At 32.9% G+C, this 23,977-nt stretch overlaps 1 protein-coding gene across 1 annotated transcript in view; it reads left to right on the forward strand.

The window, feature by feature from the left end:
• LOC107363723 (low-density lipoprotein receptor-related protein 4-like) overlaps positions 1–23,977 on the forward strand; it is a 45,979-nt gene that overhangs the window by 8,368 nt on the left and 13,634 nt on the right. The window contains exons 5-6 of the mRNA XM_015930995.3: positions 15,750–15,924; positions 19,030–23,036. Coding sequence (XP_015786481.2) covers positions 15,750–15,924; positions 19,030–23,036 — 4,182 coding nt within the window. The remainder of the gene's footprint in view (positions 1–15,749; positions 15,925–19,029; positions 23,037–23,977) is intronic.

Raw genomic sequence — 23,977 nt, forward strand, 5'->3', positions numbered from 1 at the left:
TTTCAATGTACAAGGATAATGAATTGGAGTTGAATAAAGTAATTATTTGCATTTAACAAGAAGCAACTCGCATGTGTATACTTAAAAAAAAGGATTCAGTGGTTTCCAGTAAACAGAAATAATTGTTTATATCTTTTGATATAATGTATAATTAGTAGTTAACATAAGTATTCAGATTAACTCACTTGAAATGCTTTCCCTTGATTATGTTGAATAACGTAAAGCTATTAAGAGTCTACTAAATACATTATTATGTCGACAATGTTTGCCCTGTTAATCAAAATAATGAAATATTTGCTTTCATCTTCTTTCGTTATCAACTCATGAATAAACACGTAAACATACATTTCCGCATTTTACGCTCAATCGAAATTTCGCATCAATTAATCTCTCAATTGATGAGCAGCCCTTCCACAAAGAAGGCAATCATGTCCAGAAAATGGAAAACTGGTAAAAGAGAAAATTCTTGTTGACGAACTTTGAGTACGAAATTATCGCAAAAGTGAATCGATTAAAAAGCAAAAAACATTGATTTTTTTCGCAAAAAAAATCTTCAGCTCATGAAGTTTAGATGAAAAAAGTCACTTGAAACTTTACCAAAATTTTGCTTCCATCAGATAGAAACGAGAAATTCTGGAGTTTGATTTTCTTTCTTGCTTGAGTTCATCTAATTCACTTGTTTTTTTCTCTCGTTTTTACGAGCCTTTGATGAGCATTTCACGGTTCAGCTTGAAACTTTTCGAATAATAAAGAGCAACTGATTTTACTGCATTTTTTCATTTCCATGTAAAGATTTAAGCCAAGTTTTGGTAGCCACTTTCGGTTTACTTTAATCAATCTCTGTCTTTATTCAAAGTCATTATGGTTAAGATGAAAATGAACGAGAGAAAGTTTCAAGATGTTTCAGCTAATCAATCAATCATCAACTTATCAAATCGCAATGCTATATTCAATTGGGAATTGGTCTTTAGGCAAGGAAGAAAAGTTTTTCTTCTTTTATCGTTCTTTATCATCGTTCAACTTTTCTTTAGCTTGCATTTATTCATTAAATTTGATACGTTATTCTGACCTTTTAACATTTTTACTCTTTCCTTTTTTGCTTATTTTTTTGCCTTTTATTTTCTTTCGTTTCCCTCCTCTTTCCATTAAAATTTGTATTGTGTATGCCTTTGTTGTTATTTCATGTTATCAGAAACCAGAATACAGGGAAAGGTCAAAAGGTTTGGTTTCACCAAATTGTTTAGACAAATTAAGTTAAATGATTTGAGCCAGCTTCAGTCAGATTAGATTAAAGTAACTAAGGAAATGGGTGTAGAGGTCAAGAGTAATGAAAATTGGCCAGAGAACATGAAGAGCTATCGAGTATATGGCGATTAATGATGTTCAAACTTCGTTTCGACTTAACAATCTTTCAAAGCATACTCAAGTTGCTCTAAACAAAGATCATTGCAATTTTGCAAATTATTCAGGGCTCATGTTTTTTTCGCGGCATTGCTGAATCAGCTATTTTTAGGCATCCAAATTATTTTGCCAACCAAAATGTGTATCTCGCACTGCTACTTCTAAGCAAATTAAATATAAATCAAGCTGAAAATTTCTCAGATATTCCATATAGCCATTTTTATACTGGCACTTTTTTTGTTTTTCCAACCTGTTTCTGGTCAGTACTCAGTTCAGTCCATTATTTGACCTCTGTTGTATACAGAAACCAGGGTTTGCGCAACCCTAGAGCCACTTTCGTTTGTCGTTTTAGCTTAGGTCTGTGCTACAGACCTCAGACTTTACCTATGAGCCCATGAAGATTGAACAACCATAAATTCGAACGCTCAAGGTTATTCTTGAAATTCTTTATTTGACCTCTAATTGACATTGGAAGGTTATTTTCTGAAAACTCAAAATTTTTCAGATCGTTTGTTGTTAATCACATGTTCATAACTCTTACCATCGGAAATATAAATGAATTTTACATAGAAGCAATTGATTAACGAAACGGTATGGAATCACTGAGTTTCCCGAATTCCCAATTTTAAATCCTTTCCATCAAACGTTATCTTTTTTTTTTGATTACATATTTTGAAAAGGCTCAGAGTTAATCTTATAAAATTGATGCAAAAATTAAATGAACACATGAATTTTAGTAAATAAGCTTTACAAGTTTCCATATTTTGTTTCAACCAATCAACATCTACACCTTGACAGATTAACTTGAAATTTTACTTTGGTATCGCAACTCATTTTCATGTCATTCCAAGTAAAATTTCATATTGAAGCTACTACTTTCTCTTTACCTTGTTTTCCATTGAAATTTACGTCACCGTTTTTACTCTTCTCACTTCAAACATCAACAGCTTTTTAAACCTTTAAAACCTATTTCCATATTTGCTACAAAGTTGACATGATCATTATCATCATCATCATCATTTTCATCATAAACATCAATAAAAACCCTGATTTTCTCCTGACAATGTTAAACTTTTTCAACTAGAAAATTTGATAAATAATAGTGACATCAAAAACAGAAATAGTTACTTTGACTTACATCTTTTTCTTGCTAACGGAGTGAACCAAGAAAATGTTGAAACAAAAATACTGTTTCTCGAGTCTGCAAAAACATGTAATTATCATTGAAAGTTTCTTGTCTGGCAATGAACATGCAATCGTCAGTAACCTTGCAATTCGCGAGTAATCACGAGAATTCATTTTGAAATATCAATTTAATATTCTACGATTGAAACAAAATGATAAATTCGAAGCTTTCAACGAATACACAGTTCATTGAAAAAGGTGAAATTGAACTAATATTGGATGAAAAAACGAATTTTAATTTGTGTTTTTTTTCTTGCTCTATAACAGAGTCTATTACAGCTTGGAATCATTTTTTCAACTATTTCATTATCATTTAGGAATCTTTTTATTTAATAATGTTCTGGGTAAAGTCAAACAAACTTTGGAAAATAATCATTTAAAGTTGGAGAAACTGAAAAATGTAAATAAAAGTGTGCTGAAAAAAGAAAGAAAATTGAAGTTCTGGAAAAAAGTTTTCTTATTGATAATTTGTTGCCACCGAAAAAGAAGTCATTTCTTCCTTTTATAATATTTCTTTAGTAGTTCAAATTTTCAAGCGAAAAGTGTTCCAATCTCGAAACCTTTTTGCTTCTCAATTCATTTTTTCAACTGCATTGCTCTTTCTCTGTTTATCAAAGATTACCTCAGTAAATCTTTACACTGAATCAAAGTCAAGTGAAAAGAAACGTTTGAAAAGACGAAATTGTAAACAAGTTTGTCAGTTTGGAAAGCATTTAATAACAGAAAAATAGCAAACGATACATAAAAATGAGCGTTTGGTTTGTCGGTAATCTGAAAATGTAAGATGAAAGTGAAATGAATGAAATTCATCAATGAAAAAGCAAAAATTGATGAATGTGTGAATAATCGCACTCGATTCTGTACTCATATAAGAAATACAAGTAGATGAATAAATAGAGCAATACTTTTGCCTCTAAACATAAATTTTTTAGTCTTTTTGAGGATTCTAACATACTGTCATTTTTGTAAGATCTTTGACAAAAGCTGAAGAACCCTTATCCTGATCTGATTTGAACTATCAATAGCTTCAGCATATCGTTGAAAATTGTTTGCTTGTCCCACGCTCGAATCACCCTTGGCTTCACAACGATTTCTCAGTTCATTACGACAACCAGAACCAATAACATTTTGAGTACACGTAACATAACCTGAGCCAAACTGCGTAGGCTCAGCAGTAAACACAATCATTTACTTTACTTGCTAATTCACTGTATAGAAGGATCTTTGATGCTTCCACCAATTAAATCATGACTTTCCTCGAGTTTTTGCTCGCGGAAATTGAAAGTTGCATTTGTTAAATATTTGAACATGCTATCAAAGTTCAAGCTTTTTATTAGGTGACAAAGTCAATAACAGGCATTATTTGATCAGATTGGACTCTGGTTGTAATTAAAATTGGCTACGAAGGAATTTCAAAAAGGTAAAAAGTCATTCGAAAGTTGACTATTCTTGATGAATTTGAATAAACTTTGTGATGTTCTCACTTAATTTTTTCAAGGTTTTACTTCAAAATGATCGTAAAGAGCAAGCACAGAATTATAAGGAAAATTGTATCAACTGCTTCTCAACTAAATCTCATTTGGATCAAAAGTTACAGTAAAGTACCAGATAGTGACAGTAAATTTGTCAATGGTCCCTAATTAAGGAGGGGTTTAAAAAATCTGTATTTTTTCAATACACTGCCCGGCGAATAGTAGGAATAAGCTATTTCAAGTTACTGTCATTATCTGGTACTTTACTGTACGTAAGTTTCATCATCCATGATGATGATCTTATCGTCCAAAAGTTGGCTATAAATGTATCTTGCACCTTTTCCACATCTTTTTTCTTGATTTTTATATATTTTGGTGACTTAATCTGACAATAAGATTTAATATTACACTTAATTTTACCTCTAACTAATGAAGAGTGAGAAATTTTGAGCCTTTTTGCATCATCACGAGTCGAAATTTTTGGAGTTTTTTCAAACAAAGAGTCAATCTTACGTAAATTATTCACCTTCAAGACACTTTGTGATGATATAATATTGATCAGAGTTCATGTTCAATCATCGTGCTTATGTCGATGTAAATATTGCGAGCGCTAAAGATTTTAAATGTCAATTATTTTACAAGGGAATGATTAAAAAAACTCCGAAAATATTAACTCAATATTGATTTATCGATGACGAGTTACACTCAATATAACGTGAAAGACTTGGGTGACACCAATTGCGTTTATGAGTTTAACCAGAATAATGTTATAACAAGATTTTCATTCATCAAAGTATTATTGAAAGAAATGGAAAACCATTTTTCCTTCTCTTTTTCATTCTTCGTCAATTCTCCTGAAACTTTTTCCGGCTTTTTTATCTGTTTACAGTTTGGAAAAAAGAGACAAAAAAACTAAATCTTCGTCATTGGCAAACTTTTTCTACCAATTCATTTTTTCTTCGTTTTTTCATTTCAATTCAATTGATGAAATTTGAACAGCAAACAGTATAAATATGAAATCCCATTTGAGGTAAAATTCGAGAATAAAAAAGATGAATTCAGGAGAAAACAATAAAATAAAGTTGTTGTTCTAGTAAATGTTACAGAGTCAAAGAGTAAAGGTTAACAATTTAATGATTGTGATTTAGCTGTGAATCAACTGACCATCAAAAAGTGAAAAGAGGTGAAACCATGTTGACAATAAACAGAATTTATCTGCAAAAAAATTCGGATCTTTTTTTTCTCCATTTCAACTTATTTTCTCATTTTCAATCGTTTTTTGTCATTTTTCCTGTATTTTTTGTCTTTTCAATTTTCATCTGCAATTTTTTACTCTCTTTACAAGCTCAATTTCAAACTTGAATCCATTTTGTTGTCTACAGCAAAGAGCCAAATGAAAATTTAATGTTAGCTTATCGATTGAATTTGTTGAATTCTCGATTGATGTAGAAATAATTGACTCTTTTCGGTATCACAAGAATGGAATCGAATGACATTGTTCAATGTTCATTCAACTGAAGAATTCATCATTCCAAAAAAATGTTTTTGCATATTTTTCACTCATTTCAATAGCCAAAACTATCCAATGCTGACTGTCCTCATCGATCAGGCCAAATGTAATGCTTTTCCCCACTTTTTGTTTTTCAACTTTTCTCTTTGTTTTCACGCTCACAAGTTTCTTCGTTCTTTACTTTTAATTTCATGGGATTTATAAGTCGACTTGAAACTCTCTTTTCGCTCTTGATTATGCAAATCAATTTGACTTGACATTAATTTACTGCCGACTCATTTGCTTTTTTAGTTTTCCATTCCCTTGCAAGGTAACGAATTACATTTTCATTTCCACTTTAAAATGTTTTCCCAAGTTTTTGGTCATTCTCTTTACGCTCAGTTTGCAATCCAAGCATCAATCTCAATCAATGTCAATTTGCCTATTCCACCATCGATTTACATTTTTCTCATTTAAATTTTCCCTGATAGAACAGATTACACTAGGCGTTCACATAAACTATCCCTAACATTTGAGTCTCAGCAGCTATTAATTTTAGAAAAGTATTTAATACTTTCGTGAAAAATGCATTGTTTTTACTTCCATTCAGACTCACATTTGATCATTTTAGTCAGCAAGCGTTAAGTCGCTGTTAAAGATTTCTACTGAGCATAAATGTTTCCGCATTTATGGCCTTTCAAATTTGATCTTTGGGCTGACTTTGGACGAAACTTGATTTAGATTTTTTTGGAACACTTTTTTCTGTTTCGATTTTCTTTTACTCATCTGAAATGAGAGTCTTTGGCCTTCAGAGATTATCAAATGAACATTCCTGATCGAAAACCTCATTTTATTCTTTATCTTAGTTTTCACTTTTCACCTTTATTCTATTCAGCCTAATCTCTTCTTAGTGCCATTTGGTTCTATTTAAAACTTTCATGATTCTCAATTTGCTCCACATTTCTCCATCAAATTTTGTCTTCTTTTTTCTCAAACTTTACCATTCTTCCTACACTTTCCTCTGAGAATAAACATCATTTGAGAAAACAAAGCTTCTTCGTGCTTTTTTTCTGTGCCAACATCCACTTCATTTTTAATTTCATAACACAATAGAAATATTACTTTTTTGTGTCTACTTCTTTTCTTTTTTTTCTCTCTTCTTTTCATCATTTTCACATTTTGTTCAACAATTTTTGTCAGAGTGAAAAGAGTGGAAACAGAAGAATATTCTTGCACTTTTTTCCCACTCTTTTCTCCATCGTTTAGTTCTTAACCTTTTCTCATTTTTTGCTCTTCCAGAGCAGTTTTCAAAGCAAGAAAAGCAAATAATAAATTGAAGTTTAAGAGGCTTCAACAAATGATGAAACCAAACAATGAAACTGACTTGAACGGACAATAAAAATTTCACAGAATAAGAAATGAACAAATTTCAATTGCAATAAAATGACTTTTCCAGTTTTGGAACAAAGAAAATTTTTCTGTTGAAAAAATCTTGTCAAATGATTGAGCGTTACAAGTTCTCAAAAATTGTATGAAAAATGAAGAAAATATTCTGAGGAAAAAAAATTCAAAGGAATTTGCACCAGAAAAAAGAATAGAAAATATGCAAAGAAAAATATTTTCATTGAACTAAACTAATGAGTGCTTGGAGTTTTTTATGTCTTAATCATTTTCTCATCAGATTCTTGTTTAGATGAAGGATGAATTTCGAGTTTTAAATTATTGAACATTTTCATCGAAGCTCATATTTTTTATAAAGTAGTGTTGAAATGGAAACAACATGAAAAAGAAATGTTATCTTCTGAAAAGGTTGACTTTTTGATGGAAAAGAAAACAAAATGTAATTCAATGTTCTTTTTCGAATCGAAATGTTTTCTTGTTTCGAGTGAGAAGGCAAAAGGTTGAACACAATGAAGGAAAATGAACTAATCAGTGAGAAGTAATTTTATTTTTGGGTTTATTCGATTGAATTTTGATATCTGTTTTCATTATTGACAAAACTCGTCTCTTTTCAATTGAAATTGAAGACATCATTGGATTACAAATCGTTGTGATGGAAAAATGATTGTCGTTCAAACTTTCCTTTACTCATCACATGAGCTAATCGTCAAGCCAAAATGTGATTTTAGACTTTTCGGTGGGTGTAAAGGATATTCACTCTGAATTCCAATTGAAACGGAAATTGAACTTCCGCAAAGTTTTTCTTCTCTGAGTCAAACTTTTTTTTGCTGCTTCGTGACAAAAGAGATATAAGCTAATCTCGCAATAAACTTTATAAGATTTGCCTCTTCAAGAGAAAAATAATCATTTTAATGATTCGAACTGAATAGCATGATGGATTCATCAATAATCAAAAATGAAATGGAAGGCAAAAAAGGCTTCGTCTTGTGATGGAAATGGTTCGGTAAGGAAGAAAATATTGGGCGTAAACTGTTTCAAAGAAAAAGATATTCTTCAAGGAATGGGCTACTGGGAGTTGAGAAAATATTGACGCAAAAAGAAAGATACTTGAAGAGATAAGAGATAAACCTGGAATGATATTATCAGTAAAGAATCCGAAGGAAAGTGAGAATTTTCATTGCACCATGATCATGATAATAGCAATGATACTTGGAGAAGAGGGAATGAAAATGGTTAAAGCTGGTAAATAAGAAGATGAAATATTGAATGGGAAAAGTTTGGATCAAAGCTTATTGCAAACTTGGGATGAAGAAGTGAACATGAAAAAGCAAATGAATAACATTTCGTTGGAAATCAACAAAAACTGGCAGATTATCTGTTTCTATCAAGAGAACTGAAAAAGTCCTGGAATGCTCAATTCAAGAGTTGCAAGCGAATTGCATTTTGCTTATTTCGAAAAATGGAAAAATTCGATGTTCGTTTCAAGTTGAAAGGGTTTATTAAAGACGCGGTTAAAGGTTGATTATTCATGTCGGTTTGATGAGAGTTATGATTGAATGAGCGATGTGAAAAAAATTAATGAACATTAACTATTTTTTAATGTTTTATTAATACATCTTGTTGGATTGTTGAAAGGTTGTGAAAAAATCGTTGTTTTTTGCCTTTTCTTGTTCTTAACATGGAAAGATTTATTGAAAAAGTTTTTCATGTTTGCTGCCTTGATAAATGATGAAAGGATAAAATGAGAAAATTTTTTTCTCTCTTTTACCAAAGCAAGGAAACTTGTTAAAACTGGCTCGTAATGATGCCAAGAATTAATTAAACTCACTGTCAGGTACAGATGATGAAAAATTTTGTTCATCATTTCAGTTGAATTTTCCATTGTTAATATCAAGGCAAACATGAGAAAACACAAAATGGTTCGACAATTGATGGTTAATTGTAAATAATCTTGTTGGGAGGTAAACATGGATACTCCTTGAGGGAAGTGAGAACAGGGAGTGAACCAGAGTAAAAGAGAGAGGAAGAAGGAAAAAAAGAACAGAAAAGAAAATTTGATGGAACAAGAAGAAAATTTGGAAAAGAAAAGAAAAAATATGAGTTTACTGGATAAGAAGCAGATAAAGGCGAATGATGAGCAAATGTATTCATGTACTCGGTGGGAAGTCCAACAGTAAAAACTGATCCATTTAGTTGATTGATAATGTTATCAAAGTTACCTCATTCAGTTCAACTTTCAATGTTGGTTTGCTTCAACGTTACATTGGCTTATTCACCAATCATGGAAACTTTTTTTTTCTTTCGAATTAGTGTTTCTCTTTTTTTACGTTTCCAATGTTGACTTGATGTTGAATGGCGTTTAATGAGATGAAAAATTTTTACTTGTGTTATGACGATTCAGTGAAAATGATTTGTTCACTTTTCCTTGCGTGACTTTACAATAACTTGATTAATCAAGATTCACAGAAAATTAGGCTTCTCATTGTTGCCTGTTTCAGTTTCATTCAGAACTTTTAATTTTTTGGCTTTTCTTTTCATTTTCTTTCTTGGTTCCAATTATCATTTTGCACTTCATTTCCCAGTTGCCGTCGAAATTGAATAAAACTTGAAGAGATTTGCATAAACAATTGCAAGATGTTGATGAAAAGGAATGAAATTGTCGATAAATTTTTCTCCAAAATTCATGCAAATTCAATATTTGTCAACTTTATTCTTTTCTTTTCTCACGATTCATGAAAGTTCAAGTGCTGTTTGCATTCAGTTCTCTAATCGTTACCTTTTCTTTGAGATGGTTTTCTTTCTTTCATGAATATTTCTGAATAAAGATAATTTCGATTGAGAAATAGATGAAATAATTGACGTTAATGAAAATAATGGGAAAGTATTTCATGATAAATTGCAAAAGATAATGAAAAATGTTAATAATTTCTTTACCAAATAATCTAATATGCAAGCAAAAACACGAATCCAAACACATTGAGTTTCAATAACGATGATAATCTTAATTGTAATCTTGGAGGGAAAAGTTGCTCTTCTTGAGAAACTCATTAATATGGATAGAATGGATTAATCAAGAGCTTTATCAAGTTTACAAATAATCTGCTATCAAAGAATTAACAATTAGATTCGATTAATTAATATTGGAATAAAAAGAAAAGGTAGATAAATCAACTTTATCTGTTGATGAAACAACATCTTGCAACAAAATAGCAACAATTACAATAATACATTCGATTGTTCATCTTTGAATTGAAATTGAATTCATGAAAAATTCATCATCAAAGAGTGAGAAATAAATTTGCAAGAATTTCTTTTCTCCTGTTTCCAGTCAACTCTTGCATACTTTCAGCATTCCATATTAAACGATCTGTTCGGTAAATGGAAAGTTGAGACGAAAATTTTGATAGCTTTTGTCCAAATTAACTTGATTGAGAAAAATAAATTAAGCTTTCAAGTTACTCTTAAGTAATGTGCTCATTTGAAACACGATGACAGACGATATTTTCCAGACAAACTCTGAATTCTCTGTAGCAGAACTACACTAGAATTTATCGAAAACGAAATTGTTTTCAGTCATAATCTAGTCATCATTTTTCACAGTAGAACTAACGAACGACTTGCAAGCATTAGCAGCTTAATCACGATCAGATTCACATTTCATAGCGTAATGATCATCAAAAAATGTAACATAACACTAAATAAAGTTCTGTCTGTTCTCAATAATTTAAGTCCCCGAAATCGCGTATGTCCCAGAACTCACATTTCCCTACTACTGAAACGATAATAATTTTCTTTCGAATGTCAATTCATTTCTTTGGCAGAATTTTTCAAGCTAGTGTAGACTTTTGCATTTCATTAAAGTTTTGTGTTTCATTATCGATTTTAAATTGAAGTTTATTTGCTTGGCTAAATGTTGAGAATTTGGTTAAATTCAAATTTGCTGTAAGTCATAAGAAGCAAAAAAAGTCACAAAATATAATTGACTTTAGCCTTGAGGCTTTTTTCCTTTGAATCTCTTCTGAAGTAATTGAAACAAAAAGTCAAATAATTACGTTAATGTTGGAGAAAATTAGGAAAGGAAGAAGAAGAAAAAAATGAAAACTAATTTAATTTCCTGTTAAATGAGCATTAACAGGGCAGACAAAGGAAAAATAATGAATGGAAATTAAAGACAAACACTTTTTTGCTTCTCTGGCCAGAGCAACACTGGATTGTTGGTACAAAAATGCATCAAATTAATTACATGTTAAAGTGCATAAAAGCAAAACAAGTAAATTATCGAATAAATTATCAAAGCCAAAAACCTCAAAAAGTTGCCAAAGTTGGTCTTAAGTTGCACAGTTGTTGAGCTCGTTTCTGGACTAAAAAGTAAAAAAAAGTTGAGACTCGAGGAAGGAATCGTTTGCAAAAAGGTTTCTGTTTCAATTGAAAGTTAATTATTCAAAACTTGGAAAAGATTTTCATACCAAATTAGAAAATGATAACAAGCTGATTAAAAACACAATGGTATTAGTAAATGGCAATAAAATAATAGGCAAGCGAATACAATTGAGGTAAGGAATTTGCATTTATTTGCATTTTGATGTGATTTTGTTTTTTTCCTTTTTTCGCCTTTTCTTTTCAAAAGAAAACATTTTTCTTGTTGGAAAATCTTGAATGCTGATTAAAAGTATTCAAATGAATGCTTCATGATTTTGCATCGTCTTGAGTTGCCAGATTATACAGAGTAAAATGTAAAAGGTAAACAATGGTTTAGTAAAGGTAAATGATGTTGGCATGATAATGCTCAATAATGAACAAGTAATGCTGCAAAATACAATGTTTCAAGATTTTTTCGTTTATCTTTCTCTTTTCCCTTTTCTGTCTTGCTTTCAATCTTTTTTTTGTTGCTTTTCATGTGCATTTGTTTGCGTTTCACTGGATTCCTTGATTTTTTTCTCTCTGGTAATTACAGATGTTTGACAATGTTGAAGTGGAAAAAGTATAAAAACAGGGAAAAAAGGAAAAACAATGTGATTTATTCATTTGGAATTGGTAATGTTTAATCCACTTGAAGAAAAATATTGAGTCAAAGTTTGTGTAAGACTCTGGATAATAGTTGAATAGGTAAATAATCGTAAAGTAATAAAGTCAACTGAGACATTGAACGACAATTACCAGTGAAAATGTCGAAGCATTAATACGATTATCTTGGTAAAAGTATGCATAGAGAATGGATTATATTTTATGTTAGACTTCGGATCGTCCAGGTTTAGGCATGAAAAGTGAAACATTGCTCTTTGCAGAAACGAAGAGAAAAAGATTAGACTCGAACTTGTATTACTGAACCAGTTTCACCTTTGGTTTTTTGAGCTTCAATTGATAGTCTTCGAGGCAATTTTACACGAGTTTTGGTTTGTACACGAGTATTCGAATGTTTTGATGAAACTTGAAAATCGGAATCTAGACAAAACTTGAACAAAAACGAAATTTGTTCTTGACTTTTATTGAACTTCAATTCTTTTCACTGAAATTTGGAAAAAATTTGCAATCTGTTTTACTGATGAAATCTGTTCAGCTTTCCTTTGAAGCTGCAGTTTTTTTTCATGAGCTGGGTTTTTGCTATTTTCTCGGTGAACATTCATAGGTCTAATCGAGCAAAAACTAAGCTAATTAATCTTTGCTTATCCTCATTGCCTTTCATTAAATTGTTTTTTTTTCTTCTTTTACAAACTTAGTCAATAGTCTTTCCACCTTTTCCGCTCTTTTTTTCTGTTCCACTCAGAGTTTCATTTCTTTACCTTTTCATCCAACATCATCTTCTCTAATCATCATCGGCTTTTCTTATTCTTTGTTCCTTCATTATTCCACGAGCTTTATTGACTTGCAGGTTCTCCTTTCAGCCCTCAAGTAGCTGTGCACTTTTAGCTGTAAATCCATTAATCTTGACTAACATTTACAATAAGCATCAGCTTTGGACTACAAACAGCTTGGAATCAATTTTCATCAGTTTAAATGCCATCAATAAACTGCTCATTATCTTATTTTTCCTAACAAATTGTCGTTGTAATGTTCAACTGCACCAAATAACGAGATAAACTAAACACGAACTATTCAATTTGCTATTGAAATGCGAAGAAATAAACATTTCTTTAAAAAAAGAAAACATTTTCAATTCGAAAAATTCGTTGCAACTTTCTACCTCAATGTCACAGAGGCTGGAAAAATCTCGACAAATGATGGAAATGCTGAAACGAAAGAAGTCTTTGATTTCAGTAGATTGAAACATGGAAACCTGGAAGAACTAAATTGAACAAATAAATACAAAAGAAGTAGGGAAGGAAAACAAAGTCTTAAGAGTGAAAAATATTAATGATGTTACAGGATTGGCAGAATATGCAGAAACAAGAAGAAGAAGAAAAAATATCAAGAATGATGATCGAGAAACAAAAGGCAGAGCCACAATGGAAGTAAACGAAATTCAGTAAAGAAACTTTTTTTTCTTCTCTTCATTTCCATTGATAAAGAAAAGGCGGAAAAAGATGATGAAAAGCAAGTGTGATCAATCTTGGCCTTTTACAGAAATGAAATTGAAATAATGTCAGTAGCATGCTGATTCTCATGCAACAATATTTTCTCCTCACTTTTTCTCTCATTAGAGTTTCGTTTTAGCTTCAACATTGTTCATTCGAAGAGAAAAAAAGTTTCTATTCACTCAAAGAACAGTTTTTCGTTACATGAAAGTTCAACTGTTGAAGCCGCGAGCTTTTTTCTACTTATCCATGATGGATGCCATTTGAAACAAATTTTGACATTCAAAGCAAAACATTTACTCTAAATATCGAAGTGTTTCAACTCGAGCTTCTGATGAAGATGAAAACGGAAAGAACAGAAAAAAGTGATTTTTCGAAGTTTACATTTCGCAATAATCCAAAGTAAATGAAATTGAATAAACAATTTGTATTACATTTAAGAGTCGATTGGCAAGAAAGAGTCAGAGTTTTTGCGCAGAGAAAAAGATTCGACTTTTTCCTCTCTTCTCTCGACTCATCATTTGGACCAATTCAAAATTCAAAAGTTGCCTTTTCTCCTTTTCTCCATTTGAAATTGGTTTATTCATTCAACTAATGAAATTAATGGTTCAATGAAATTTGTAAATGCGAAATTTAATATTCACCATTTTTTTCTCTTTCAACATTCTCAACATTTTCAACATTTTTCTTTATTACTTTTCATTTGTATTCTTTTTTTTCGTTGATCAAGCTAATGATGAACATTTGCTTCTTCAGTTCTGCTCCAGTTTCAGTGAGAAGGAGAAAAGATTAAATGAAAGGTTTCCAAAAGTAACCTTTGATGAATCAATATGAAGTTAATGAATCGAACTGAAAATTGCTTTGAAAATAATTGAGCTCATTAAATAAAGTTCCAAATCTTTTTGTGTTATTCAATGCTCCAAATTTTATGGCCTTTTTATTGGCCAAACACAATTGTCGAGTCAACAAACTTGTTCGAGTAATCATTTTTTATTAGATATTTGAAAACATTAAAGCAAATTAATTAGTGTAATACAATATTGCTGTTAATATAAAATATTATCAAGAAAATTCCAAGTAATGATAAGTTTCAAGATGAAACTTGAGCTGGAAAATAACTTTTGGTAAACATTTTTCCTTCTCTTCTAATTCCAATGGTTCAGGATTGAAAGAAAATTGTTTCTTTTCTTGTTCTTTTCTTTATCCAACTTTCTCATTGATATAAAGCAAACAAGATAATATCTAATAACACAAGAAAATAATTCCAATTCCCTTTTTTTCTCTCTCTCTTTTTGCTGCTGATAATTTTTCACTCCCAGACTTGTGACAATTAAATAATAACTGCTATCTGATGCTGAATCATTTCCATTCTCATTTTCGTTTCCATTATTCACTTTTTACTATTGAATACAACAGAACTGCACTTTAATGTTTATCGCTCAAAGTTATTAGAATCACTCCCAGTGTGACAACTCCAACGATTGTGATAACAATTTATTCTTTTGCCATTTGTTTCGATTCTTTTATAGCTTCCTATGAATATCAAGTTTGCATCAACCAGTCAACATTTCATTGTACAGATAAAAGAATAAAAAAAGTTGGTAAAAATGTAATAACTTTTCACTCCCAGTAATCAATTGCAATGGAAATTGAGAATTAAGCAAAATTTAGAAATCACAATTTTTCGATTCGAATCTTGATTTCTGACAATTTCCTTTGGTGGTTGAGATGAAAATTTGTCTAATAAATGCCTTTTCTCAAGGAAAAGCTCTTCATACATTTTGACATTTACTCTTTACTTGAACAATATTTTCAGTATTTTGAGCTTGATTAAACATTCTTGATGTATTACCACTGTCAGTAAACAGTGAACGTTTCAGTTTCCAATGGATGAAATGAGATATTTTCGTTTCATGTAAACATTTGTCGAGTGGAGAAGCCAAAATTTTTCACCCTTTTGTTTGACTAGGAATATTAATCGCCATGAAAACTGAGAAGTCAGGGAAATAAAGTTGACATGAAGTTGGCAGCAAATTTCATGTGAATCATCACTTGTAAACATCAATAATAATCTTGCATTCTTCACTTCAACTTTCATTCCATTTTCCACTCTCATCACCCATATTATTATCTCATCATTGACCTTAATTAGGTGACACCATGATAATGCCATAACATGAAATATAATAACAGTATCAATAATGGTGTGACATGAAAAGAAAACTCTTTTTCCCCAATTTCCCCAAATATCAAGTTGTATTGATAATAATAATGAATCCATTACTTTAGCTTCCAGACCTTGTACAGAAGATCAGTATCGATGTCATTCGGGTCGATGCATTCGAGCAGCTTGGCGATGCGATGGTGACACTGACTGCAGTGACAACTCGGATGAAGAAAACTGTGGCTATCGAACCGAGTGTCTAACTGGACAGTTTAAATGTGACGATGGAACTTGCATCAGGTAAGAATGAAAATTTTCGAAGAAAAAAATTTTCGACAAAAGTTGAACTTTGACAAATTGCATTTTCGCTTTCACCCAACTTTGATTGCTTAATCTGATTTCAAGACACAATTTGATCTGGATAACTTTTCGGGTTCGCCAGGTTCAAGACTAATTGTTATTCAATGGAAAGTGCGAAAAGGTGAAGAAAAGTGAACCTTTTTCTTTCCCGGAATCACAATTGTATTCTAATCATGAACCTTTATTCATTTGAATCACTTTATTAGGTTTTGAAATTGTAAGCTTATTGTATTATGGAAGCTTCAATGAGCAATTTGTTTTCTCTCTTCAAACAAAGCTTATCATCATCATCATCATCTTAATGAGGTTTTCTGTTGTGAAATAATTTGCATCAGTTTTGTTGGAAACTGAATGAAGTGTAAAAAGATTTGCAAGATTGTGAGAAGGAAAATGAGTAAAGAAAGAGAAGAAGAAAAAAAAAGTCTATTCAGTAAAATTCTTTCAACCTATCAGATACATTCAATTCACAGTTTCAAGTTTATATAATTTCATCTTCTGTCATTTTGCAGTTCATTATAGTTGATTGTTTTTCACTCTTATTTTCACTTCTCAAATTGAACGAATAAAGTGGAAAAGTTAAATTAGATTATCAAATGTTTTTTTTCCAATTATTTCGAGTTGCTCTGGAAGAAAATGAATTTGATGAGAAACATTGAAAATTCAATAACGATAATCATTGGAATAAATGTTATCATGGAAAAGATTTTCTTTCAATATTTCTTATTTTCTTTTCCAGTTTCAAGAATGAATTAATTTCCAACTGATGGAAATTGAACGAGAAATGAATTTTGAGATGAAGAGCAAAATCGAAATTCAATGTTATCTTTTTATCTGGTTCAAGGTTACCTCAAGGGTCTAAACAATATCGTTTGAACTTGAACTTTTCAATGAATTTTTTTCCATGTTTCTGTTTTCATTGCACTCAAGAATATGAAAAAATTTGAAAAAGTTGAAATCAAAAGTGAAAATGAGAATGAATGAGGTAAAGAGAAATTCTGACAAAATTTGATTAGATCAAGTTTCAATTCTCATGATAACCAATTTTTTTCTTCCACCAAACAGAGTATTTGAAAAAGTGAATTATTACCTTGTCAGTTTTTTTTCGCTCTTTTCCTCTGTTCGTTGGGCGTTTCAAGTTACAGATTGAAAGGAAAAGAATCTCAATGTACTTAATCATTATTAACTTAGTTTCATCTTTTGTCTAATAAATGATTGAGAAACGTAAAATCTCTCAAAAGTGATGAGAATTGAGATAACATTTTGTGTTGTTTTTGTGTTGCTCTTTACTTCCTTTAACCTGTGACCTTTTTGTTTTACAATTTATTTTCCATTCATGTAATTGGTTCAACATTTTAAACTGACCACAAAAGTGATGAAAAGTGAACTTGAATGTCAGATAATGTAATTTGGTCCGTTTTTATTTACAGAAAAAAGATAACAAATTTTCGGTCAAACAAATTGAATAAAAGCTTTAGTTTCAATTGAAAGTTTATTATTCTCTGATGAATCAATGAACTTTTCGAGTTATTTTCATACTTGAACCCGAAGTTGCTCCATTGATGACCTTAAGAGAGTTATAAATTCGCAATTTTTCAAGCTTTAGAATTCGACTCTTTAATTTCTCGCTCATGTGACTTCGAAGTCAAGTTTAATCAGAGTTTTGGAGTTTTGGAAGTTATTTGAACCCAGCCCATTCAACCCAAGCAGAAGCACCATAAAATTAGTATGGATGGAAGAGTCAGATTTTGTGATCGGTTCGGATCGATTGGGAACTGGAAGTGAAAAGTTCAACATTGGAAAGCGAATCAGTTGGCAATGAAATTGAAATTAGAGCAACAATAGTGATTATTGTGAATTGGAAAATGCGAAAAAATTAGCAACGAGAGAGTAATGACGAAGAGAAAAAAGAGAAAACTGAAGCAACGGAAATTGATGAGAATAAGTTGATCGGAAATGAGGTTGATTATCTGATCTTGTTAGGTTCAAATTGAAATAACATTGAAGCATGGAATGAATTGATGAATGGACTTTGATGTTCAATTGGGTTACAAATGAAAACTGAATGGTACATTGAATACAAGCCTTTCATTTTACCATTTTTATTGCAAAAACTTGGATTTTTTTTGGTACTAAACAAGAGTTGATTCATTGAAGGTTGAAATGATCCGGGAAAAGAAACGAATTTCCATTAAATAATCGAATCAAATTTTGAGTCGGAAATTTCAATGTTGACCAAAAGTTGCATGGAAAAGTCGACCTTCAACTTGAATGGTAACCTTGGAATTGAATTTCGCATAAATTTTCGATCAACTTTTTCTTTTCATCTTCAATCGATTTGCGGAAAATTGTATTTTCTTGGCTTCTCCTGAATCAAATCTTTGCAGCATTCATTGATTGTTGATGGAAAAAGAGAAGAAAATATTTCCGGAAATGAAAAATATGATGAATGAATTTGATGAATCTCGAGGTTATCATGAAAATTCACTCTTTTTTTCCTTTCCTTTCTCTTCTTTAGCCTCATCAACTTGAAGTTTACTTTTTTAAGACTCAACTCAGTGCACTCTAGTTTAATTGAATCTGGTTTCTTGAAATGATTCAGTTTTTTTCGCATTTTTTCTTCTTCTTTTATCGTAGTTCAGTTGTTTCATTCAACCTTGATTATCTTTGTTACAAGTTTATTCTTTTAACCAGATTAAGATTGATAACATTTTGAGGTTACCTTACATAGTGAAACAATAAATCTAATCATTAATGGATAATGTAAACTATAATTTTCTGTTTTTATTAATTTTCATCTTCAACGTGGTGAAAATCTGGTGCAGTAATCAAAGTAACAAGTTGCTATTATATCATGTTGATGCTCTATAGTCAAATATTTTATTCATTGTTCAACATTGATTAACTTTGCTTTTCCTTGTTACACTTTTACCTGCAATTTATCAACTTCAACTTTACCCTCAATTTGAAGGTTGAAATTTTTTCAAAATTAACTAATGAATTTTGTTTTCCTTTTTTGCTTGAAATGAAATTGTGATTTGGGTTCAGTCAATATTTTGTTTGCAATGGAGCGCCCAATTGTCCGGATGGATCCGATGAAGATGCCAACAAAACTTGCCTCAGTTCAACTCCTTGCCGTGAAGATGGTTTCCCTTGTCAACACTTGTGTCTTGCCTCTGACTCGGGTCACCATTGTGGTTGTAAGCAAGGCTATGAGTTGGCTCTTGATGGTCACTCTTGCCTTGACATTGATGAGTGTGTTGCACGGGAACTTTCATGTTCCCAGCGATGTGAAAACTCGGTTCCCGGATTTCAGTGTTTTTGTGCTCAAGGATATACCATGAGTGAGGACAAGATTTCATGCAAGGCAAGTGGACCCGAGCCTTACATTATTTTTGCCAATCGAGTAGATATTAGACGGGTGACACTTGATGCCTCCGATTACACTGCAATGGTAAGTGATCTTCAAAATGTGATTGCCTTGGATTTTCATTATCAACGACAATTGATTGTCTGGTCTGACATAACCACGGACACTATTTATGTTGCCCATCTGAATGGCTCTTCAATCCAACCCATCATCTCTTCTGGTCTCGTCTCACCGGGTGGACTGGCTGTTGACTGGTCGGCTGATAGGCTTTACTGGACCGATTCGGGAACAGGAAGAATAGAGTTTGCCAACTTGGATGGTTCCATGAGAAAGGTGCTCTTTTGGCGCAACATTGAAAAACCTCGAGCCATTGTGGTCAATCTGGAAGAATCTTTTCTCTACTGGATTGACTGGGGTTCACCGCCACGCATTGAAAGAGCACACTTTGATGGATCGGGAAGAGAGTCGATCATCTATACAAGCCTTTTCTGGCCCAATGGGCTAACCATCGACTATCCAGCCAATCGACTCTATTGGACTGATGCAAAACACCATGTAATTGAATGTTCAAAGTTGGACGGTACAGATCGAAGGTCAATCATTCAAGGTGAAACATTGTTGCCTCATCCTTTTGCTATAACTGTTTTTGAAGATACCATTTATTGGACAGATTGGCGAACTAAGTCAATCAATTCTGCTCACAAGTTGACGGGTCGTAATGTAAACACTATTCATGGGCAGCTTCATTCACCCATGGATTTACTGGTGATTCATCCACTTCGCCAAGCCAAATATTCCGACAAATGTACAGCATCACCATCACCATCATCATTGCCATCAAATTTATACTCATCAAGTTCACTATCTGCCAAGTTGACGCCCTCGCCCTCTTCCCAGGGAAACCCTTGTTCTCACATTTGCCTGGCTAATAATGTGTCCTTTACCTGTGCCTGTCCTACTGGTTTCAGTTTATCTCCTGATGGAGCAACTTGTAACAGCAAACCGGAAACCTTTTTACTCTTTACTCGACGAAATGATATCAGATGGTTGTGCATTGATTGTCCAGATGAAGACAATATTGATGTTGTCCTTAGTTTACAAAACATAAACTCGGCCGTCTCACTTGACTGGGATTATCCGTCTCTATCAATATTTTGGTCTGATGTCACCAATGACACCATCAATCGAGCCGACTGGCATGGAACCAAGCAAACTGTTATTGCAGGTCAACCCATGGATTCACCTTCAGGCCTTGCCGTTGACTGGATTGGTAACAATGTCTATTGGTCCGACTCGGGTCGCAATGTTATTGAAGTGGCCCTTTTCGATGGTGGCATTAGATCAATTGTCATCTGGTCTGGTTTAGATCGACCTCGAGATGTTGTCGTTGATTCAATCGTGTCGCTCATGTTTTGGATCCATCGGGAAGGAACAAATTCAAAGATTGAAAAGGCTGGAATGGACGGATTGGAACGTAAAGTAATCTTGTCACACAACTTAACCTGGCCTCATGGGATGACTCTTGATCTGTACGAGAGGCGTCTCTATTGGTCAGACATTGGTTCCAAGACTATTGAATCATCTGATTATGATGGTAAATATCGGTTTACCCTGATATCGGGTCATGTCAAAAATCCATTTGGCCTAACAATCTATGATCGTTATCTTTACTGGACCGACTGGGAATTGAAGACGATCCAAAAAACTGATAAAATGAGAGGTGAAGATAGTAAAGTATTGCTCAAAGGCTTGGATAATCTGATGGATATTCAAGTGTTTCACTCACATCGTCCCAACCGATCTTCACCTTGTACAGGTTCACCTTGTCAACAACTTTGCCTTCTTAGTCCAACAGTGCCCGGATTCAAATGTGCCTGTTCCACTGGCCTTGCCTTGGGATCTGATAAAAAATCGTGTGCACCTGATATGGTCAAGTTTCTAGTGATAGCAACACGAACCAGTCTTCGTCGAGTTTCCCTTGATGTTCCCTATTTTGCTGATGTACTTGTTCCCACGGTCGGTGTGAACCTTTCCAATGCCTTGATTGTGGACATTTATCCCCCCGAGTCAACAGTCTTTTGGTCAGACACCAATACAGACATTATTTACCGAGCTCGTTATGATATTGGCGGCAACTCGGGTGAAAAGTCACTAGTCGAAGAGATTGTCTCCATTGGATTGGGTGATGTAAATGGTCTGGCTGTCGATTGGATCGGAGGTAAACTGTATTGGACCGATGCTGGCCGTAAACGAATTGAAGTTGCCAACCTTGATGGTTCTTCTCGCAAGTCACTCATTTGGACGGACCTCGACTCACCACGAGCTATTGTTTTGCACTACTCGTCGGGTTACATGTTTTGGACTGATTGGGGTTCAGTTACTCGCATCTCTCGAGCTGACATGGATGGATCAAGGAGAGCACTTTTACTCGACAGTGGACTTGGTTGGATCAATGGTCTAGCTGTATATCGAAGTTCAACCTCTTCTTCGGGAACCAAATTGATTTGGGTTGACTCGCAGTTGCACACGCTGGAAATGGCTGACATTAATGGTGCCAATAGAAAAATTTTACTCTCAAATCTTCCATCGCCTTATGGTGTAACCGTCATTGGAGATGAAATTTATTGGACTGATTGGGAAACGAGATCGATTCATCGAGTCATTGGTGAAGATCCGCGAACATCGACAATCCTTTTATCAGGTTTAACCAACATTGCCGACTTGTCAGGAATCGACTTGAACAGACAGGAAATTAAAAACACTGTTGATGTGTGCAAAATGAACAATGCAGGCTGCTCTCATCTTTGCCTGCGCAACTCGTGGGGCTATTCATGTGTTTGTCCTGCTGGCTATCAGCTTCTGTCGGACAAGAAGACTTGTTCATCCAATTTAACGGCATTTCTGTTGTTTGCGAGTAAAAAAAGTTTACGGCGAATCTCATTGAATACTGAAGGTTTAAACACTTATGCCGATGTCTACCTGCCCATAAATGATATAACAAATGCAGTTGCCATTGACTTTGACTATCAAGATCAAATGATTTTCTTTTCCGACATTTCTCTTCATCTCATTCGACGAACCGATTTCGATGGCTCCAAAGTGACCAATGTCATCTCGTCTGATTTGGTGCGTCCTGATGGATTAGCTTTCGACTGGGTTGCCAACAACTTGTACTGGTCAGACACGGGACGTAATGTGATTGAAGTTTGTCGTGCCAATGGTGAGTCGCGTCGAATAATTATCGATCTGAACCTGGATGAACCTCGTGCCCTAGCCTTGTATCCAACAAAAGGTTTACTCTTTTGGACGGATTGGGGTAAAACACCCAAGATTGAACGCTCGTACCTTGATGGATCAGCTCGTCTCTCCCTCATCACAAGTGACTTAGGCTGGCCCAATGGGATAACAGTTGACTATGATGTTGACCTAATCTATTGGGTTGATGCACAACTTGATCGAATCGAATCAAGTGACTTTGACGGTGCTCATAGACGAACCATAATCAAAGACATTTCCCATCCGTTTGGCTTGACCATTTACGGTCCACACGTTTACTGGACTGATTGGCAAGTCAAAGCAATTGAAAGAAGTGACAAAGAAGGTAAACGACAAGCCAAAGAACTGGTTGTCGACAACATTGAATATCTCATGGAAATCAAAATGGTTGCCCCTTCAAGGCAACCAGGTAAGTAAAATTCATTTTTCGGTCTTTCTTCTAATTCAGTGGCAAAACTTTTCAACAATCGATTCTCACGTTTCTTTACTTTTGGCAAATATTGAAAGCAAATGTTTCATTAATGAAACTTTTTCGTTTTCGTTTTCACTTTTATTTGCCTGATTTGCTAATATTTTAGTTAACCCAAACTGAATCAACTTTGACTGATCTATTCATAAATATTTCAAATGAAACATTCATTTATTGATGAACAAAATTTTGCCAAACAAATTCAACCTCAAAAGTGAATGCTGCATAATGTAAAGGAAAAAATTGGTTTCGACTTTTTTTCCTACTCAAACTTTTCATCTCAATTATCATCATTCAATAGTTTATTACCTAAACATTTAGTTAATAGCAACATTAAAAGAGTCAAGTTTTACCATAAAACGAGAAACTCAATGAAATGAAATGATCTTTACATTTCAGCTTGTTTAATTCATTATGGTTTCTACCTTTCCTTTCAATGATTCCCTTTCAATTTGATTGCAACGTTTCACGAGTTAATCTTTTAACCAAATTATTATTTTGTTTTATCTCGCTATTCAATAGCATAAGTTAATTCACTAAGTTAAAGTTGTTGTATTAACAGATGAAATCATTCATTTATATTTTACCTTTTTTTCTTATTCAATTTAAACAAGATTAGATAATCTCTAAAGGCCACTTAGGATGTTAAAACGCATATTATTATCATCACCATTGAATTTTAAGTTCATATGCAGAAGAAACAGACTCAAAGAATAATGAATTAAATTCAAACCAAGAAATGATACAAAAAATAGAAAAGAATATCCAAAGTGAATGAATATATTGAAGCATTTGGTGTTCACTCAACAGGGAATGATAAAAATTTACTCCCAATAATAGAGGTTAAGAAGTAATGAAATTGAACAATTCGGATAGCACTT

The sequence above is a fragment of the Tetranychus urticae genome, chromosome 2 (assembly GCF_039701765.1).
Source record: "Tetranychus urticae isolate SD_2017Ah chromosome 2, NJAU_TeUrti_SD_1.0, whole genome shotgun sequence".
Lineage (NCBI taxonomy): Eukaryota > Metazoa > Arthropoda > Arachnida > Trombidiformes > Tetranychidae > Tetranychus > Tetranychus urticae.